The sequence below is a fragment of the Ovis aries genome, chromosome X (assembly GCF_016772045.2).
Source record: "Ovis aries strain OAR_USU_Benz2616 breed Rambouillet chromosome X, ARS-UI_Ramb_v3.0, whole genome shotgun sequence".
In the NCBI taxonomy this organism is placed as follows: Eukaryota; Metazoa; Chordata; class Mammalia; order Artiodactyla; family Bovidae; genus Ovis; species Ovis aries.
In genome coordinates, this window is record NC_056080.1 from 133274083 (window position 1) to 133290591 (window position 16509).

General features: G+C 41.8%; 1 protein-coding gene across 4 annotated transcripts; it reads right to left on the reverse strand.

The window, feature by feature from the left end:
* Positions 1–11161: 11161 nt before the first annotated feature.
* On the reverse strand, positions 11162–15611 carry ARMCX2 (armadillo repeat containing X-linked 2). Of its 4 annotated transcripts, none has more exons than XM_042242013.1 (5): positions 15519–15611; positions 14872–15107; positions 14269–14332; positions 13868–13946; positions 11162–13514 (listed from the first exon to the last, which is right to left on the reverse strand). In XM_042242013.1, the coding sequence occupies exon 5, from the start codon at positions 13395–13397 to the stop codon at positions 11568–11570; it is 1830 nt and encodes a 609-aa protein (XP_042097947.1). In that variant the 5' UTR covers positions 13398–13514; positions 13868–13946; positions 14269–14332; positions 14872–15107; positions 15519–15611; the 3' UTR covers positions 11162–11567. The 4 variants fall into 4 exon arrangements, with proteins under 4 accessions (XP_042097947.1, XP_060263355.1, XP_011963089.1 ...); XM_060407372.1 differs by having other exon boundaries at positions 14872–15267; XM_012107699.4 differs by lacking the exon at positions 14872–15107 and having other exon boundaries at positions 13872–13946.
* Between the last annotated feature and the right edge of the window lie 898 nt (positions 15612–16509).

Genomic DNA, 16509 nt, shown 5'->3' on the forward strand with positions numbered 1-16509 from the left:
CTAGTCATCATTTTAGGTACCAGTTGTACTTCTATGAGATCTGGATTTAGACAGGAGCTTGGTACCAGCTTCCCATCTTCCACTGGGTGGAAGCCTCCTGTTACTGTGTGGGATTAAAACCCTGTTCCCCAGCCCTTAAAGACAATATCCATCTTTTGTCTTTATCTCTGTTTGTCTTTATCTCTTGCTCACTGTTGTTAGTCCCTTCTTTGTTTCTTGGGGATTTCCATTTCATGATTATGAGGTTGATTATTTCATGATTATGAGATTGACTATATTACTACTTTTAGAGGGGAGTACATATTCTGTCATTTCTGTGAGTTGTCAATGAAAGGGATCAGTGCTGAGTCAGTTCAGTCTGCTATTAACTGGGAGTTCCTCAGATAGTTTTGTTGGATTGAATTGTGTAGATGATTTATGTGGTGCCTCTTAAGAGACATCTTGGGGGAACGTGTTTTGTATTTCTTCCAGTCACATAGTATAGCTTCTTAACAAGCTCTCTGTATCCTGGAATGGCAATGATAGGGAAGCAGAAGAGAAAGTCTTGATTATTCAAGGAAGACACAGAAGCGAATGGAAAGCCATCATGTCTGAAGAGGCCACAAGGAGGGAATGAAATTGGTGAATTATGTAAAACAATACTAGAATCACATGGGCTCCTTCCTTCCAAGGACTCTAAGGCACTCTTATAAGCATCTTTAAATTTAGACACACCATGGAGAAAACATGGAGAAAACTGATACTGTTTCAGTCACCCCCATGGAAAGAGAAGACAGAACAAAAATTGTGAGTGTTGCTATGAAAAATAAAAGTTGGTTGTCTTACACACTTGAAGTTGTGGACTGAGATTTATTATGGTTACACGTAAATACACACACATATATTATATATATACACATGCATGCATATTCACCACAGTGTATTAGAATAGCATTCTGTAGCATTAACATTGCAAGACATTTATATTGTCATCTTTGCCTAGTTAACTACACTTTTCCTTATTTTAGCTCAAAGTTTACTCCCTGGGGAATTTTTCTGTCCCCTTTCTACTCCGTCAGTGTTTTGATCTTCTGCTATATACTCTTATATACCAGTGTCCCATTCTTTCTTTGCACTTACACGGAATTAAAATTATACATGTACTTGTGTGATTACTTGATTGATGTATATCTTCCACTAGTCCATGAGCTTCATGAATGCAAAGATTTAGTTTGTTTTTTTCACCATTGTATTCTCAGTAACTTGCATATGCACTCAATGAAGACTTAATAAATGGATAAATGAGTACATTTCTGCATTGTTTGAATATTTTTACAATGGTTGTATTAATTTCATTATTAAAGATTATCCCATTTAGAACAAATATAAACGTAGACCTTCTGGGCCAGTAATTATTTGAAGGTCACGCTTCTTATTAAAAATGTATTGGTAATTATAGCCAATTTCTCCTGAAAAATCCACATACACCCTCCTTTCATTCCTAACAAAGAACTTTACATATACTTAAGGTATTTCTAGATTTGGCCAAGAGAACATCTGGTCTAGGCTTCTCAGTGTGTGGTCAGTGGGTGAGAGTTCCTTGGACATTGGCCTAAACCCTGACTGAGGGGTGACCAGGGAGGAGGTGGAATGACAAACAGCAACCTTGCTGCAAGGTAGACTCCTGGGTTCCCAGGAGTTTGGGAATGAGAGGCCTACCAGACCACACTCCTCAGGCTAGGTGGGAGGTAGCAGAATGGCCAACGGGGAGCTTCTGCTCAGGGAAAGAAAAAGTGGGTTTCTGTCACTTCTCTAGGCTGCATGGAAACCCTCAGTTGTAGGGGTCTAAGAGAGAGGGATCCCAATCTGTTTCCATTGGTGGGAACACTGCTGCCATCTATATTGACGCTGAGTTATCTGTGAAAATTTGGGAGTGGGATGGAAGGGGCCAAGGCATTTCCTCAGGTTACCACTTTGGTCACCTGTTCATGGTTATTTTTGAGGTGAGCAACAGAGTCAGGTGCAAAGAATGAGAGGCTGTGGAATTTGGGAGGGGGTTGAGAGGCAGCACCTTATGCCCATCCTGATGGGACAGGGAAAATCAGACCATCTTTGCAACTCTTACACTCTCGGCTGCCTGGGCCTCACAGCTCTTCCTTTTGCCCAGAGTGGAATCTCACTGTTTAGAAAGATTCAGTCTGAAAACTTATCAAATAGTTTAAGCACATTTATAACTCTTCTTACATGGAAAAATACTACAATTGTAAAACTTCATTGGACTAAGGCACTTGCATGAAGTGAAGCCTCCGTCTTAAGTTGGAAATATCTTTTGGGGCCATGCTGGGTCTTCGTCATGGTGCATGGGCTTCTTTAGCTGTAGTGTGCGGGCTTAGTTGCCCTTTGGACATGTGGGATCTTACTTTCCCCACTAAGGATCAAACCCACGTCCCCTGTATTGGAAGGTGGATTCTTAACTACTAGACCACCAGGGAAGTCCTGATAAGTATCCATTTTGATTGAATGCAGCCATAAGTCTGATTCTGGGCCAATGAATTGTGGCAGAAGTGATGTAAGTCACTTTCAGATTTTTTTATATAAGACGTCTCCATGCTTCATCTGTGTTCTCTCCTTTCTCATCCACCAGCCAATAAATGTTCCATAAAACCTCCCTGCTGACCTGAAACATTAACTTGAGACTTTTTTGAGAGAGAAATACTTATTTTTGCTTTTAAAATCATACTGTCTATGTTTTTGAGTCTTCTGTTATAACAGTTTTAACCTTTTATGCTACTATGACATTGATGGATTTCTCCTCTTCCTTTTCTGACTTCAGATAACGAAGATTATACTAATCAAATTCCTTCCTTCATATCACACCATTTGCATTGGTCTAATAAAAATATTTTCCTCTTTTCTTTCTTCATTCATTTACTCCTTTGTTTCTTTCATCTCTATTCTTCACGTCCATCTTCCTCCCAATAGACAACTGTCCTGTTTGATGTGCACATTCTTATTTATTTGAGTTATTTTAGAAATTATATTATTTCATATGAATGATTTCTAATTTAATAAAGACATGGTGCTGTGGTTCTTGTTCTGGTTTTTTTCCCCATTCAGCAGTATTTTTTAAAATGTTACAAGTTATTCTGGGTACATTTATTCTGTAGTTTCCAGCTTTTGCTTAATGTACTAAAGTGTTCATCCACTCTAATTAACTTCATTTTCCTAGAAATAGATTCTAAACTGCTTCCAACTCCTTACTACCTCAAACACTGAAATGATTGTCCTCTTATATGTCCCGTTATGGACCTGTGTAAGAAGTGTTCTGGAATATAAAAATGGAATTGTTAGGCCATAGGGCATATGTGTGGGCTTCCCTGGTGGCTGTGATGGTAAAGAATCTGCCTGCAATGCAGGAGATCCAGGTTTAATCTCTGAGTCAGGAAGATCCCCTGGAGAAGGGAAAGACTACCCACTCCAGTATTTTGCCTGGAGAATTCCATGGACAGAGGAGCCTGGCAGGCGACAGGCCATGGGGTCCCAAGAGTCAGAGACGACTGAATGACTCACACACACGCGCACATACACACAAGGCATCTGTGTAGTTAATTTGATTAAATACTGTCAGATTACTTTTTGGAATAGCAGATACAGTCTAAAATCTAATTAGCTGCCTGTTTGTGTAAGAGTTCCTATTACCCTTGCACCCTCACTAACAATTGGCACGTCCTAGCTTTTGAATTGCTAGCCAAATAGGTGTAAATGTACATGCATCCTCTGCTTTTTGAAAGTTCACTCTTACAAAAGACTTATGTTAATACCTCTTTCTGCTAACAGAAAGAAATATGAAGAGGATTTCGCTTTTATGAAAAAATCGAGAAAAAATGAAAACAGCAGTTCAGGGTTTGTTTTGCAGCAAACCATTGTAGAGATAGCATGCACCCAGAACATCAAACTCTTTCTCCCGAAACTACACTCAGCATCTCCTGAAACTTTGAAATGTATCTGTGATCATCTGTGTTTTATCTTATTTATTTTGTGCATCCGTTAGCAAGATGTGTCCTAAGGTGATTATTTCTACACTTTAGACCATTTCTGTTTACAAAACACCCTACTTTGGAAGAATGGGGAACACCTGTATTTATAATTGTATTTTAATGAACAATTATCTGATTAACGATGAGTTTGAACATCTATTCATGTATTTTTAAGCATTTTGGTATGTATACGTGTGTGCTAAGTCACTTTAGTCATGTACTACTCTTTGTGACCTCATGGACTATAGCCTGCCAGGCTCCTCTGTCCATCGGATTCTCCAGGCAAAAATACTGCACTGGATTGCCATGCTCTCCTCCAGGGGATCTTCCCAACCCAAGGATAGAACCTATGTCTCTTATGTCCCCTCCATTGGCAGGTGGGTTTTTTACTCCTGCATGTATTTTGCCAGTTTACAATGGTGTGTTCCTGTCTTTTTCTTTTGGTACAAGAGTACTTTGCATATGCTAGATACTAATCCTTTGTTAGTTTAAGATATTGCAAATATCTTTTTTCCTGTCATCTTTTAACTTTGTTCGTGGTGCCCTTTATCAAATAGAAATTCTTATTTTTATATAATAAAATATTACATAAATATTTAATATTACATACATATGTATATTTGTAATATTTATGTAATATTTAAATATTTAAAATTAAATATTAAAATTTTTTGCCTTCTGGTATGTATTTCTGAGGTTTTGTTTAAGAAATTATTATCCATTTCAACTGAAGCTGAAACTCCAATACTTTGGCCAGCTGATGCAAAGAACTGACTCCTTGGAAAAGACCCCAGTGCTGGGAAAGATTGAAGGCAGGAGGAGAAGGGGACGACAGAGGATGAGGTGATTGGATGGCATCACTGACTTGATGGACCTGAGTTTGAGCAAGCTCCGGGAGTTGGTGATGGACAGGGAGGCCTGGTGTGCTGCAGTCCATGGGGTCACAAAGAGTCGGATACGACTGAGAGACTGAACTGATCCAATTCTCTGCCACAGAGATAGTCTCTTATCCTGTATTTGTAATTTTAACTTTATATTTTGAAACAATTATAGATTTACAGGAAGTTTGAAGGCTAATACAGACAATTCTTCTGTTTTCTTCATAGTTTTCCCCAATCTGATATCAAAATTCGAAAACTGACAGTAGTACAATATTTGTGTATAGTTCTGTGCCATTTTCTCTCACTATTGCAACCAGGATTTGAAACTATTCTGTCACCACAAAGATCTCCTTTGTATTTTCCTTCTAGTCACACACGCACTCCCCCTCGCCATCCCTTACTCCCTATTTTCCATTTCTATTGTTCTTTTTTATTTCAAGAATGTTATATAAATTGAATCACACAGTATGTGAGGGTTTTCTTAAGATTGGCTCCCTGCCCTCCACTCAGTATAATGCTCTTGAAATCCACTCAAGTTGTTGTATTAATAATAGTTCATTCCTTTTATAGCCAAGTAGTATTACATGGGATGGATGTATCATGGCTTGTTTAACCATTCATGTATTTTTTTATCTTTAATAATGCCTCTGTCTTAAAACCTGTTTTGTATTATAAATTAATTTGGCTATTAATTTCCTTTTGGTTAGTGTTTACATGGAATATTTTTCTAACTTTTACTTTCAAAGTTTCTGCATGCTTATGTATGTATACATACATACATACATATATACATACATGTATACATGTATAAGCTTATCATGTATATTGGGTTTCTAAAAATCAGACAAAATCTTTAAGCTAGTAAGTTTAGCCCATTTTTACCTATTATTTTTATTAATACATGTGAACTACGTGCTTTCTCTCTCTTTTTTTTTGCTCTTTTGAGGCTTCAGTTTTCTCATTTCTCATCTTCTTTGGATTAAATCATCCTTAGTGCATTTTTCCCTTGAATGCATTAGACATTTTACGCTATCTATTATTTTAGTGGTCACTCTTCCAATTTTGTCATTCATATCTAACTTCAGTCTAGAGTTAATCAATTATATTAAGAATAGGTGAGAATCCCAATTGTGATTAATTTGGACTAACATAAACTTCTTGGACATACTCAAAATCTGTAAAATCTACAATTCTTTTCTTTTTTGTTCTGATAATGTAGTATCATACTCAGACCTAGGGTGTTTTCATATTTGAAAGTATGAGTCTCAGTGAAGGCATGAGACAAATTGCTATTTATTTTCCTTATAAGTAAGGCACAAAGCTAACTATTTTTAAAAGGCCCAGAAAGGCTCAGAATTTCCCAGATCACCTGCTCAAACTACCAGTTTCCCCCATTTTACTAAAGAAATGTGATAAATGGTACATTCAACTGATATAACAATTAAGTAAAGAAAAAGGCCAATTTCTAACTCATTCTTCAAGTTGTCTGTCTGACAGCTTTAAGTGAAGAAAAATTCATGCAGTAGGATTCTGTAATTGCTCTATTTTATCTTTTGCATTTAATTAGGTATTCCACAATTTAGTCTACTCATTGTTTTCACTGGAATTTGCTCATTGATTTTAGAAACAAACATCTGATCCCACTCAAATCCTCTTCTCCATGGTTATTGTCACCTCGAATGTATTGTCAGAGGGAAGGACTCTCAGTTAATTGTAGGCTATTAGTTTTCAATGCCACATTGTGGAACAAATCCTTATTTGCCTTTTGCCCACCTCAACCCAAATAACTCATGTTTTCTTGAGGCTCTGTTGCTTACTAACCCACTTCTGTTCTTACTCTTTGTCTGTAGACTTTTGTTTAAGCACAAGAAATGAATTTAAGGAAAGATGCTGTGATATATCTTACAAGTAATGGAAAAATTGAATACCTGGCCTGATAAATGATGAAAACAAGTGCACCTCAAGGACTCCAAGAGCAGGAGTTTGTATCACTTCATCCTTGTGCTCTACCACTAAAATGACAGCCCTGTATTCTCAATTCTTACATGCATCAGTTCATATTCTTTAAAAATAATAAAAAGGACCATGAAAACTTATTGATCCAATCGATTTCCCAGACCAATAAGTTAAAGCAAGGAAGGCAAGACTTTTTAATGAAAATTTGGTTGTGAGAATTGCCTCCACTTCAACGATGCCCCGGACACACAATGTAAAAGGTAAAAACTATAGTATGACAGGATGTCTAAGAATGTTTCAACAGTTGTACTTCAGTAGTAATAGAACACTATGTGGCTGCTGCTCAGTTCCTGGTGCCTACTGTCGTAATTTTACCAGGTTAAATCTTTCCAAAGAACTACCTTTTTAAGTCTCAGCACCACCTGGACTATGCTGTTGATCATTCTCATCTGATGTGACCTAAGACACGAAAACTCAGACTTTAGGAAATGAAATATTTGCCTATTGTGTGATTCTTAGCTCATTCATAAGTCCAGTCTACATGTCTCTGCATGGGAATAGGTTCCATCTGAAGGCAGTGGAAATTTCTACTGTTAATCACAGCAAAGGAAGCTGGTTGGATTACTCTCATAGCTGGGACCAAGCCAAGAGACATTAATACATCCATCTTCAGTATATAAGCTCATATACCATCTCTACTTCATCCAGAAGAAGACATTACTGTTCCAGGACTGACAACTTTTCAGATTCTCCTTATTAAGGGTTCTAACAATCTGGAATCTAGCCTCACCCAAGGTCATGTCATTACCAGAGCAATGATATTCTTTAATACATGACCACAGGTTTGATGTCATATGGGTTACAGTGGTCACAGTAAAACTGAATAAGACCAACATTAGACCCAGTGTCCTCCATCATTTCTCTTCTAAAAGGAGAAAAAGAAAAAAGGCTTCCACATTCATTGTTACCACTACTGATCTCTTCAAAAAGTCCTTAAGTATTATGAGCTGTCAAGCCTATGGCTGTGAATACAAGCTTTCCAAAATTCTAATTTTGCTTGAAAGTTCAAATTTTATTGTTCGTGGCAAATACTTTCAACTGTTTTCCTTGAAGTTTCACTTCATTCATTTTCAAGAAAATGTCTACCGAGTATCCAAGTCAAAAAAACCACAGTCTTTCTGCCAGTCATCCTTTCAAGTGAAATGGTGTTCCACATCAAAAGCAGCTAATTCAGGCACAATTCAAATGATTGTGTAAACATTTTCCTTTGAGACAACCATTGTATTAAGTTATGCAGCAGAAGTGCTTTTTGCATCCTTCGATTACACAGAATTTTTAAAAGATATGCACTCAAGCGTCAAGATTTAATTAAAAATATAATTTTATTATAGGGCTCCATTAAAGACATTTTAAAATGAAATTGGATTACAAGAATTTGTTGCGTGTGTGGCTACAGAGAAATTGATCACTACCAGTACAGTTTGGGGACACTGCCTTGATCTATGCTGAGGCACTAGAAATTTAACCCACCATTGCTTTGTTTTGAAAATAATTTTGATCTTACAGTTCTAGGGACCTGTAGTGGTCTGTGAACTACACATTAAGAACCACTGATGTACAATGATTCCAATTCTGTGTAAAAATACATTGTGATGACATAATAAACATCAACATTCAGAAAACTAAGATCATGGCATCTGGTCCCATCACTTCATGGCAAATAGATGGGGAAATAATGGGAACAGTGACAGATTTTACTTTCTTGGGCTCCAAAATCAGTGCAGATGGTGACTGCAGCCATAAAATTAAAAGACCCCTGTTCCTTGACAGAAAAGTTATGACAACCTAGGCAGCATATTGAAAAGCAGAGACACTATGCCAACAAAGGTCCGTCTAGTTAAGTCTATGGTTTCTCCAGTGGTCATGTATGGATGTGAGAGTTGGACTGTGAAGAAAGCTGAGTGCCGAAGAATTGATGCTTTTGAACTGTGGTGTTGGAGAAGACTCTTGAGAGTCCTTTGGACTGCAAGGAGATCCAACCAGTCCATCCTAAAGGAAATCAGTCCTGAATATTCATTGGAAGGACTGATGCTGAAGCTGAAACTCCTATACTTTGGCCACCTGATGCGAAGAATTGACTTCTTGGAAAAGACCCTGATGCTGGGAAAGATTGAAGGCAGGAGGAAAAGGGGATGACAGAGGATGTGATGGTTGGATGGCATCACCTACTCAATGGACATAAGTTTGAGCAAGCTTGGGGAATTGGTGATAGACAGGGAGGCCTGGCATGCTGCAGTCCACAAGGTTGCAAAGAGTCAGATACAACTGAGCGACTGAACTGAACTGAACTGAAAGAATCTTCACTGACTTTTTGGACTGATGCCACAGACTTACATATGGTGAATGTCTTTTCATGCCAATAATATAAAAGTACATTGCAGTTTTTAATAATAGTTGTATAATATTTTACTGTGTGGACATGCTCTTGCATATTTTATATGTGGACATATCTATTGTTTAGTCAGTCCCATGGTGTTAGCCATTTAAGTTGCTTCTATTTTTTCTTAGAAACACTGGTCAACTGCATATAATTGATATTCCTCTGCATACAATTATTTATTTCTCTAGGGAAAAAAAAAATCCTACAAGTACAGTGCTCCGCTGAAAGGTAGGTACATCTTTAGAGCTTCTTATATAGATTAGCAAATTGCCATCTAGATAAGCTGTACCAATATATATGCCAACCTGTCCATTTTCTATGTGCTTCCCCTCCCAGGCGTCCCTATCTCTATTTCTGCCACAGCCTACCATACACTTGCTCCAAAATGAAGATTTCATGAGAGGTGTCAGGAAAGCAGGCTGGGTTTGGAAAAATCTCTGAGACTTCTTCCATTTTCTTCTTTCATAGCTTCATTGGGCCAGGGAGTAGAGGAAGGAAGATCTTCCTGCTCTTAAGTGAATTCAGGGGTGGGGGTGGAGTTCCCATAAACGCCTCAACCACTTCCTCTCTTCTAAAAGAAGATGGACCTAAACCTCTGACTTGAGCGGGGAAATCACTCTTTGCACAAAGAGTCATTCTTTTTGTCTCACTTCTCTTTCACATCATTATAAATGGTAACTCAAACAAACCAAAGGAAGAAAGAAATGGTAACTCATTCTGACATTACTTGGTTGCCAGAATTGCCTAAGGAAGAGGGCTTTCTTTGTCAGACCCTGCACAAGATCATACAATCCTTTCTCTCTGTCAACCTAGAGACAAGACAGCAGATTTTGGTAATTTTTTGAAAAGCATCTCGTATCATTTCCTAACGTTTCCAATAGTCACCACCCTATTTCATTCTTCATCAGCTTATGCTTGGTTTGTCATACATGCGTGCATGCTGAGTCACTTCAGTAGTGTCCAAGTCTGTGCAACCCTATGGACCATAGCCTGCCAGGTTCCTCTGTCCATTGGATGCTCCAGGCAAGAATACTGGAGCGGGTTGCCATGCCCTCTTCCAGGGGATCTTCCCAATCCAGGGATCAAACCTGCATCTCTTTTGTCTCCTGCATTGGCAGGCAGGTTCTTTACCATTAGCACCACCTGGGAAGCCCCCTGGTTTATCATAACTTCTTAACAAATGTCTCCACACCTAATGCCATCCCAGCTCCAGCCCATTTTGCACATTGCCCCATTACCTTTCCTTTTGCCAAAATTGTCGAGTAACTCCCAGAAAATGATACGATCATATTTCAATATTCCAGCTTGCAGTTCAGGATCTTCCCCAAACTTTTCACACCCTATATTTCCACCTTAGTCTCTCATCACTTCTCTTCCCACAGTTTCCAGTCCAGGCAAACTGGTTAACTTCCTGTCACTGGAACAAATTTGCATGTTTTTCTTCAAGTCCTTTCCCCTCCTGGAATGCCCTTCTATGTTTTCTCATGCTGCCCTTCAGGGCCCACCTTAAGTGTGCCCTTCCTCCTTGAAGCTTCCTAGCAACCTCTGCTTTGTTTAAACAGATAGCATATATTTGGCAATAAGCATATATCCAAGTACTGTTAGTAATCTTTTTGTATTTGTGTACCTCACCTCTCCGACTAGATTTTATTTTTTATAATTGAGTCCATTTTAATGAAAGAAAAATGTTTTTAGATGTAAGTTTGGATAAAAAATGCATTTAGTTCATCTGAGTAGTGGTTGGCATCATAATTAAAAAAAAATTGATACCCCCTAATGCTAATTTAAGAGATGTTTTAAACATCCAAAAGAAATTATGAAAAATTCCAGCTAGATTTTATACTCAAGCAAGAAAACCATTCTTTAAATTGACTGAAACATACAATTTTATTAATGATACACAAATGAAGTCTTTGGTGAATAAATTCAAGTCAAAACAGATGACAGAAGTATAGGCTATTCATGATGGACAGGTTCATTGTCAATTCACATAGAGCAATCAGTAAAAATATTTCTATTCAAGCAGCACGATTAAAAGTCACAAATATACTTTCAGGACAAGAGGACTATTTATTTGGTATTCATAAAATGGTTCAGCTTAAAGCTGGAGATAGTCACAGATAATATCACTCTGATAGATACATGAATCAAAACTGGCAGCTGAAAGGATCCCTTTACTATATGAGAGGGTGAAAAAGCAGTAACTTTCAATTTTCATTGCTCCCAGACTGCAAAGCCAGACATTTCTTCAAGTTTTCGAGAGCACATAGACAATCAGAATTTGTCCACTAGTTTTATAACTTTCACTTTCACCAAGAGGTCATGGTGATCTGCTAAGGCTCGAATTTTCTTTACGCACACTCCAGATGCAGTACATAAGTAAAAAAGGGAGCCTTTATTGAATTCTCTGTAGTTGAATACTTCTGCCCTGAGATTGTCATAGATGATCTCAAATAGAGTCAGGGCATTAATAAGAATTTCTGATTCCACATAAGAATTGTAGAGGGAACTAAATGATGATGGCACTTGGGTACTGAGTAGCTTTTTTAACATATCTGGATTTTCAGCAAAATTCGAAAGTATTTTCAAAATCTCAACCTTGATTTTTCCACCTCCCTGAGATAACAAACGGAAAAAGTTTGCAATAGAATTGACAAGCAGGTGCTGGTAGTCGTTAGTAATAGTCATGTTTGTTAAAAATTTTAATCCAACTACCTGTACTGCTGAGTTCAGGTTAGAGGCCATGATGTCATCCATCACTTTATTCATGTATATCTGAAGCCGGCCCTGATTTTCATAATTCTCACTCAGGTTATTCATGGCCATTAAGGCTTTTTCCTTAATGTGAGGATCGGTTTTGTTGATCATGTTGGCAATAATTGGAAGGCCTCCCAACTTGCGAATTGTGTCTTGGTTGCATGAATAATTGGCATTATTGCTCAGAGTGAGCAAAGCTACCTGTTGGATGAAAGGATCATCCGACTTTTGAAGCAAAGCAAGGACTTTCCTGAGATCTCGGACACCCAGAATCTCATCAATTTCATAAGGAAAGGGGCGCTTCTGCATGGGAACAGATCTCTTCCCTTTCCCTTTCTGCTGGGTCTCAGGCTCAGAGTCTGATTCCGATTCTGTGTCTGTCCATCCAGACTCTCCTTCCTCAGAATCAGGAACCTCTGCCAGGAAAGCCTGGCCCCCATTAGCAGACGCTGCCGCGGCTGCTGCAGCCCCATCTCCAGGCCGGAAGCCCAGCCCCAGCTCATCTACTTCAACCTTATTTTTCTTGCCCTTGCCCTTGCCTCCAGTCCGGGACCTGGTTACACCCTTAGCTCCACCTTTGAGTACAGCTCCAGTAGCTGACCCGGCCTTAGGTATAGCCCCAGTATGAGGCCCGGGGGTTGCTTTCTTAGCGGCTGCCGCTGTTCTAGAGGACCCTGAAGGCCCAGGAGCCTCTGCAGTCCCAGAAGGCGCTGCTACCCCTAAAGTCGCTGCTGCCCCAGTAGGCATTGCTGGTATGGAAGCCTCCACTGCCTCTGTAGGTGGTGATGCCTCAGTAGGAACTGGCACCACATGAGGCACCACTGGTGCCCTGGGAGCCTCTGCTACACCAGGGGCTTCTGCTGATTTAGGAGCCCCAACCATTGCGGGAGGCTTCGCAGCTGATGGAGCCTTTGCCTCCCAGAGAGGTGGTGCCACTGCAGAAGCCACTGTGGCTACTGATTCAGCTTTAGGCCCCAGCCGAGCCCCTTCTGTCTCTTGCGCCTTATTTCCTGCCCCACTCTGGGTCTCGGCCCTGGATGCAGCTGGGACCACTGCTTCAGCTCCAGCAGTGTCCAGAGCAGAGGATTCATCCTGAGCCCTTTCCTCTGCCCCAGTGCGGACTGGGGTTGGAGGACTGAATCCTGGCCCAAGGTCAATTGTGAATCCAGCCCTTAGTCCAGCTCTAGCCCTGGCTCCAGTCTCGGCCACAGCCCTGGTCTTGGGTTTAGCCAGTCTCTTCTTCATCATATGGTTTCTTCCCCTGGCATATTTGTAGACACAGTACCAGGCACTGGCCCCGATGACTATCCCAGCAGCTACGCAGCCAGCATCCCGAACGCGGCTCATGATGCAGCTGGAGTTAATTCTCTGATCCAGACGTGCCCAAATGGGGTGCGTGCACGTCCAAGTGAGGCACTTCAGCTCAGGTTCGAAATTCCGCTGAGGCTGCGAGCAAAGCAGGACCTGGGGGTGAAGGATAAAAATGAGGCTTAGGGCTTGCTCACTTCATGCCTAACCAGGCCTACTTACAGAAGAGTCTGGGGACATAATGCTTGGTGGGTGGGCTAGTACCCAGATATAGGTGTCCAGGCCTCTGTGTGCTGCTTCAGGTCCCTGGTTGTCTGACGTTTTCTACATCTTTATCCCTAGCCCGCCCTGCCCAATATCAACGCACCTAATTTCCCAGCACCTAAATGGGGGATGAGGGGCCAAACAGACTTCAGCAAAGTTGGTAGAGAGCCAGAAGGAACCCTAGATTCTTCTCTGATTCCCTCACCCACACCCCAAAGATTCCCAGGTGATCCCCATACACTTACCAACCTGCTGGGAAAGCAGGAGCAATTTGCTCTTTTCCACCAGGCTAACAGTTGTGCAGGGCCCAAAAGGCAGAGAGAACTGTGGAAAGATTCCAGAAAGGGGGTTTGGGGCACCTTTGTAGATGGATTCTCTTCTTCTCTTGATTTGAACCCCTGTGAGTAAGTTTCTCCCTCCCAGGGCTCCTCTTTCCTACCGTATCTCTTCCTCCTCAAACCCCGATTTAAGAAGGCAAATGCCACACCCCTTTGGATTCACCGAAAAGGATACGTCCAGGGCAAGTGTTTCTTGTAAAGAGGGAGAAGATGAGGGAAGAGAAACCTCTGGCCCCAATTTCTGCTCTGGTTTCTGCCACATCCATACAAGGGGTTCCCAGACAGTTCCCAGCCCCCCTCACACTGACCTCCAGTGGTTCAGGGCTGTCTCTCTTTCCTTCAGTTCAGTTACAGCTTCATCCTAAAGACACACTGAAAAGCAGAAATACAGACAGCAATACGTTGGAGACTGAGCCCGGAGGATGGAACTGACTCAAGACTAGAGTCCCCAGTTGCTTTTTAGCATTCACAAACCAGAATGACAAAGGGCATCCGCCTCCTAATCCCCTCAACTCTTCTCATCCCTCCCCTCCCACCCTAAACCCCGCCCCCGCGCAGACTCTCCAGGCACTCAACCCCTCCTTCCCTTCGCCCCGCCCCCGTCCGCCATTTCTCCAGACGGCCACACCCCTTCTCCTGCACCGAAACAGGAGGGGGCGGGGCGAGGGCGCCGCGGAGGCTGGTTGGGTCGCTGGACTAGGGGTTATGGCCAAACAATCTAGCGTCTCCCTTGTCTGACCACCCATCCTTCACACTCCAGCCCCCAGGCCTGGCATCAGCCAGCAACCGGGCCCCAGTGTTTGCCCTTTTGGTTTGAGGGTCGTGATTCTCCGCTGTTTCTCTGCTCTGGGCTCCGCCTCCCACCCCCCATCGCAAACCCTCGTTAACCGCCATTTCTCCCGCCAGCGTACCCAAACTCCTTTTTCAGGACTGAAAAAACAGGGGTGAAGGGCTGTATGGGCCAGTGATGTCTGGAAAGCAGTCTAGGACTTAGCACGGCGGTTTCTCTCAGGGTCTTCCTTCCTGTAAAGCCCAGAGCCAACCCGCCATCTCCCCTACAAATGCTGTCACACCCATTTCCTAGCACCCCAAAGGACTGGGGGCCGGCCGGGGAAGAGGGTGTGGGGGCAGTGGTCGAAGGAGGTATCTGAAAAGTGAGAGTGGGAGTGAATAAGCCGGATTGTTTACTAATTGCGTGCCCCTAGGATCACCCTTTCCCCAACCTCCCCACTGGCCTTATATGCGCTGCCACGTTTATTTCTCTTCCCTCCTCCTCTCAAAACGGGATGGGATGTGGGGTGCGGGGCCTGAGTGTCAGAAACAAAACCAGAAAAACACTGGCTGATAGAGGAAGCGGATTCTCTGCAAGTACGTCTGCGTCTTTATGTTCCCCCCTCCCCCGCTCCCCGCCGCCCACCAAAATGAGCTGCGACTAAGCGCGGGGGTCTGGAGAGTCGGCCAGGGGCGGGCGAGGTGGAGATACCCGCGGCCTCAGACTCCCGCATCTCTGTGCTACCCCTATTCAGGGGTGCCGGGTCATGGCCACCCTCGCACCCACCTGCCCGGATCTGGGGGGATTTTCTCCTCCTCCTCCGCGCCTGGGTTAAACGCACGGCAGTGCACCGCGCAATAGAGTTGGTACCCAGAGGAGAACGGAGGACGGCGGTCAGAGCTTTAAGTATCTTTGCTAACGTCAGCTCCTGGTCACGTGAGGGCTGCATCGCCAGTAAGCTTGGGGCCCCAATTTCCACTCCCACCAGGAGCAGGAGCCCCCTCCTTTACCCCACTAGCACCTCACCCTACCCCATCAGGTCCTGTCACTCTTTTTTTTTTTTTTTTGGTCTTTATAGTCCCGAAGCCACAAGTAGCCTGTTCTCTCTGTGTTAGAATTTTGCCTTTCTCTGGTTATGGAGAGGGGATGGCATCTTCTTGGAGGGGTATTGACAATTTTTTATTTTTTTGTCGGGGAATTCTCTCATCCTTTCTTGAGCAGCTAAACACTCTCCCCTCGCTCCACCCCCAGTCCCCCATGCACTACTGCCCACAGTCGGACCCCTGCTCCAGTATAGGTGAGAGGCAGAGTGTCAGAAAGGAGACAGGGAACGGTAGTACGGTCTTTACTTCTGTAATACTTATCTGTTTTTTTTTTTTTTTAAAAGCTGTTACCACCCTTTATTATTATAGTAAGAAAATATAAGAAAACAAGAGTTCAGTGTGGGAAGCAGCAGCAACAACAAAAAAAGAGTAGACATGTTCTAGAAAAAAGATCTCCCACTAATATTGAAAGGCACCATTAATTTTGGTTAATTTTTACCACATAGAAAATTCTATTGGCTGCATAGGAAATAGTTTTCAAAGCATGGTAAGGTATTTGCGTATCTAAAAATGGAATTTTTCTCAACAATTTAAGTGTGTTTCCATAGCATCTGTAAATTGATCTATGGAGAGATGTTCAGTTGTCTGATCTCATTTATTTTGGACAAATAATATCCTACTTTTTCTCCTTCTGGGACAGCTTTTAAGGTGGATGAATAAATGATCCTGTCTTG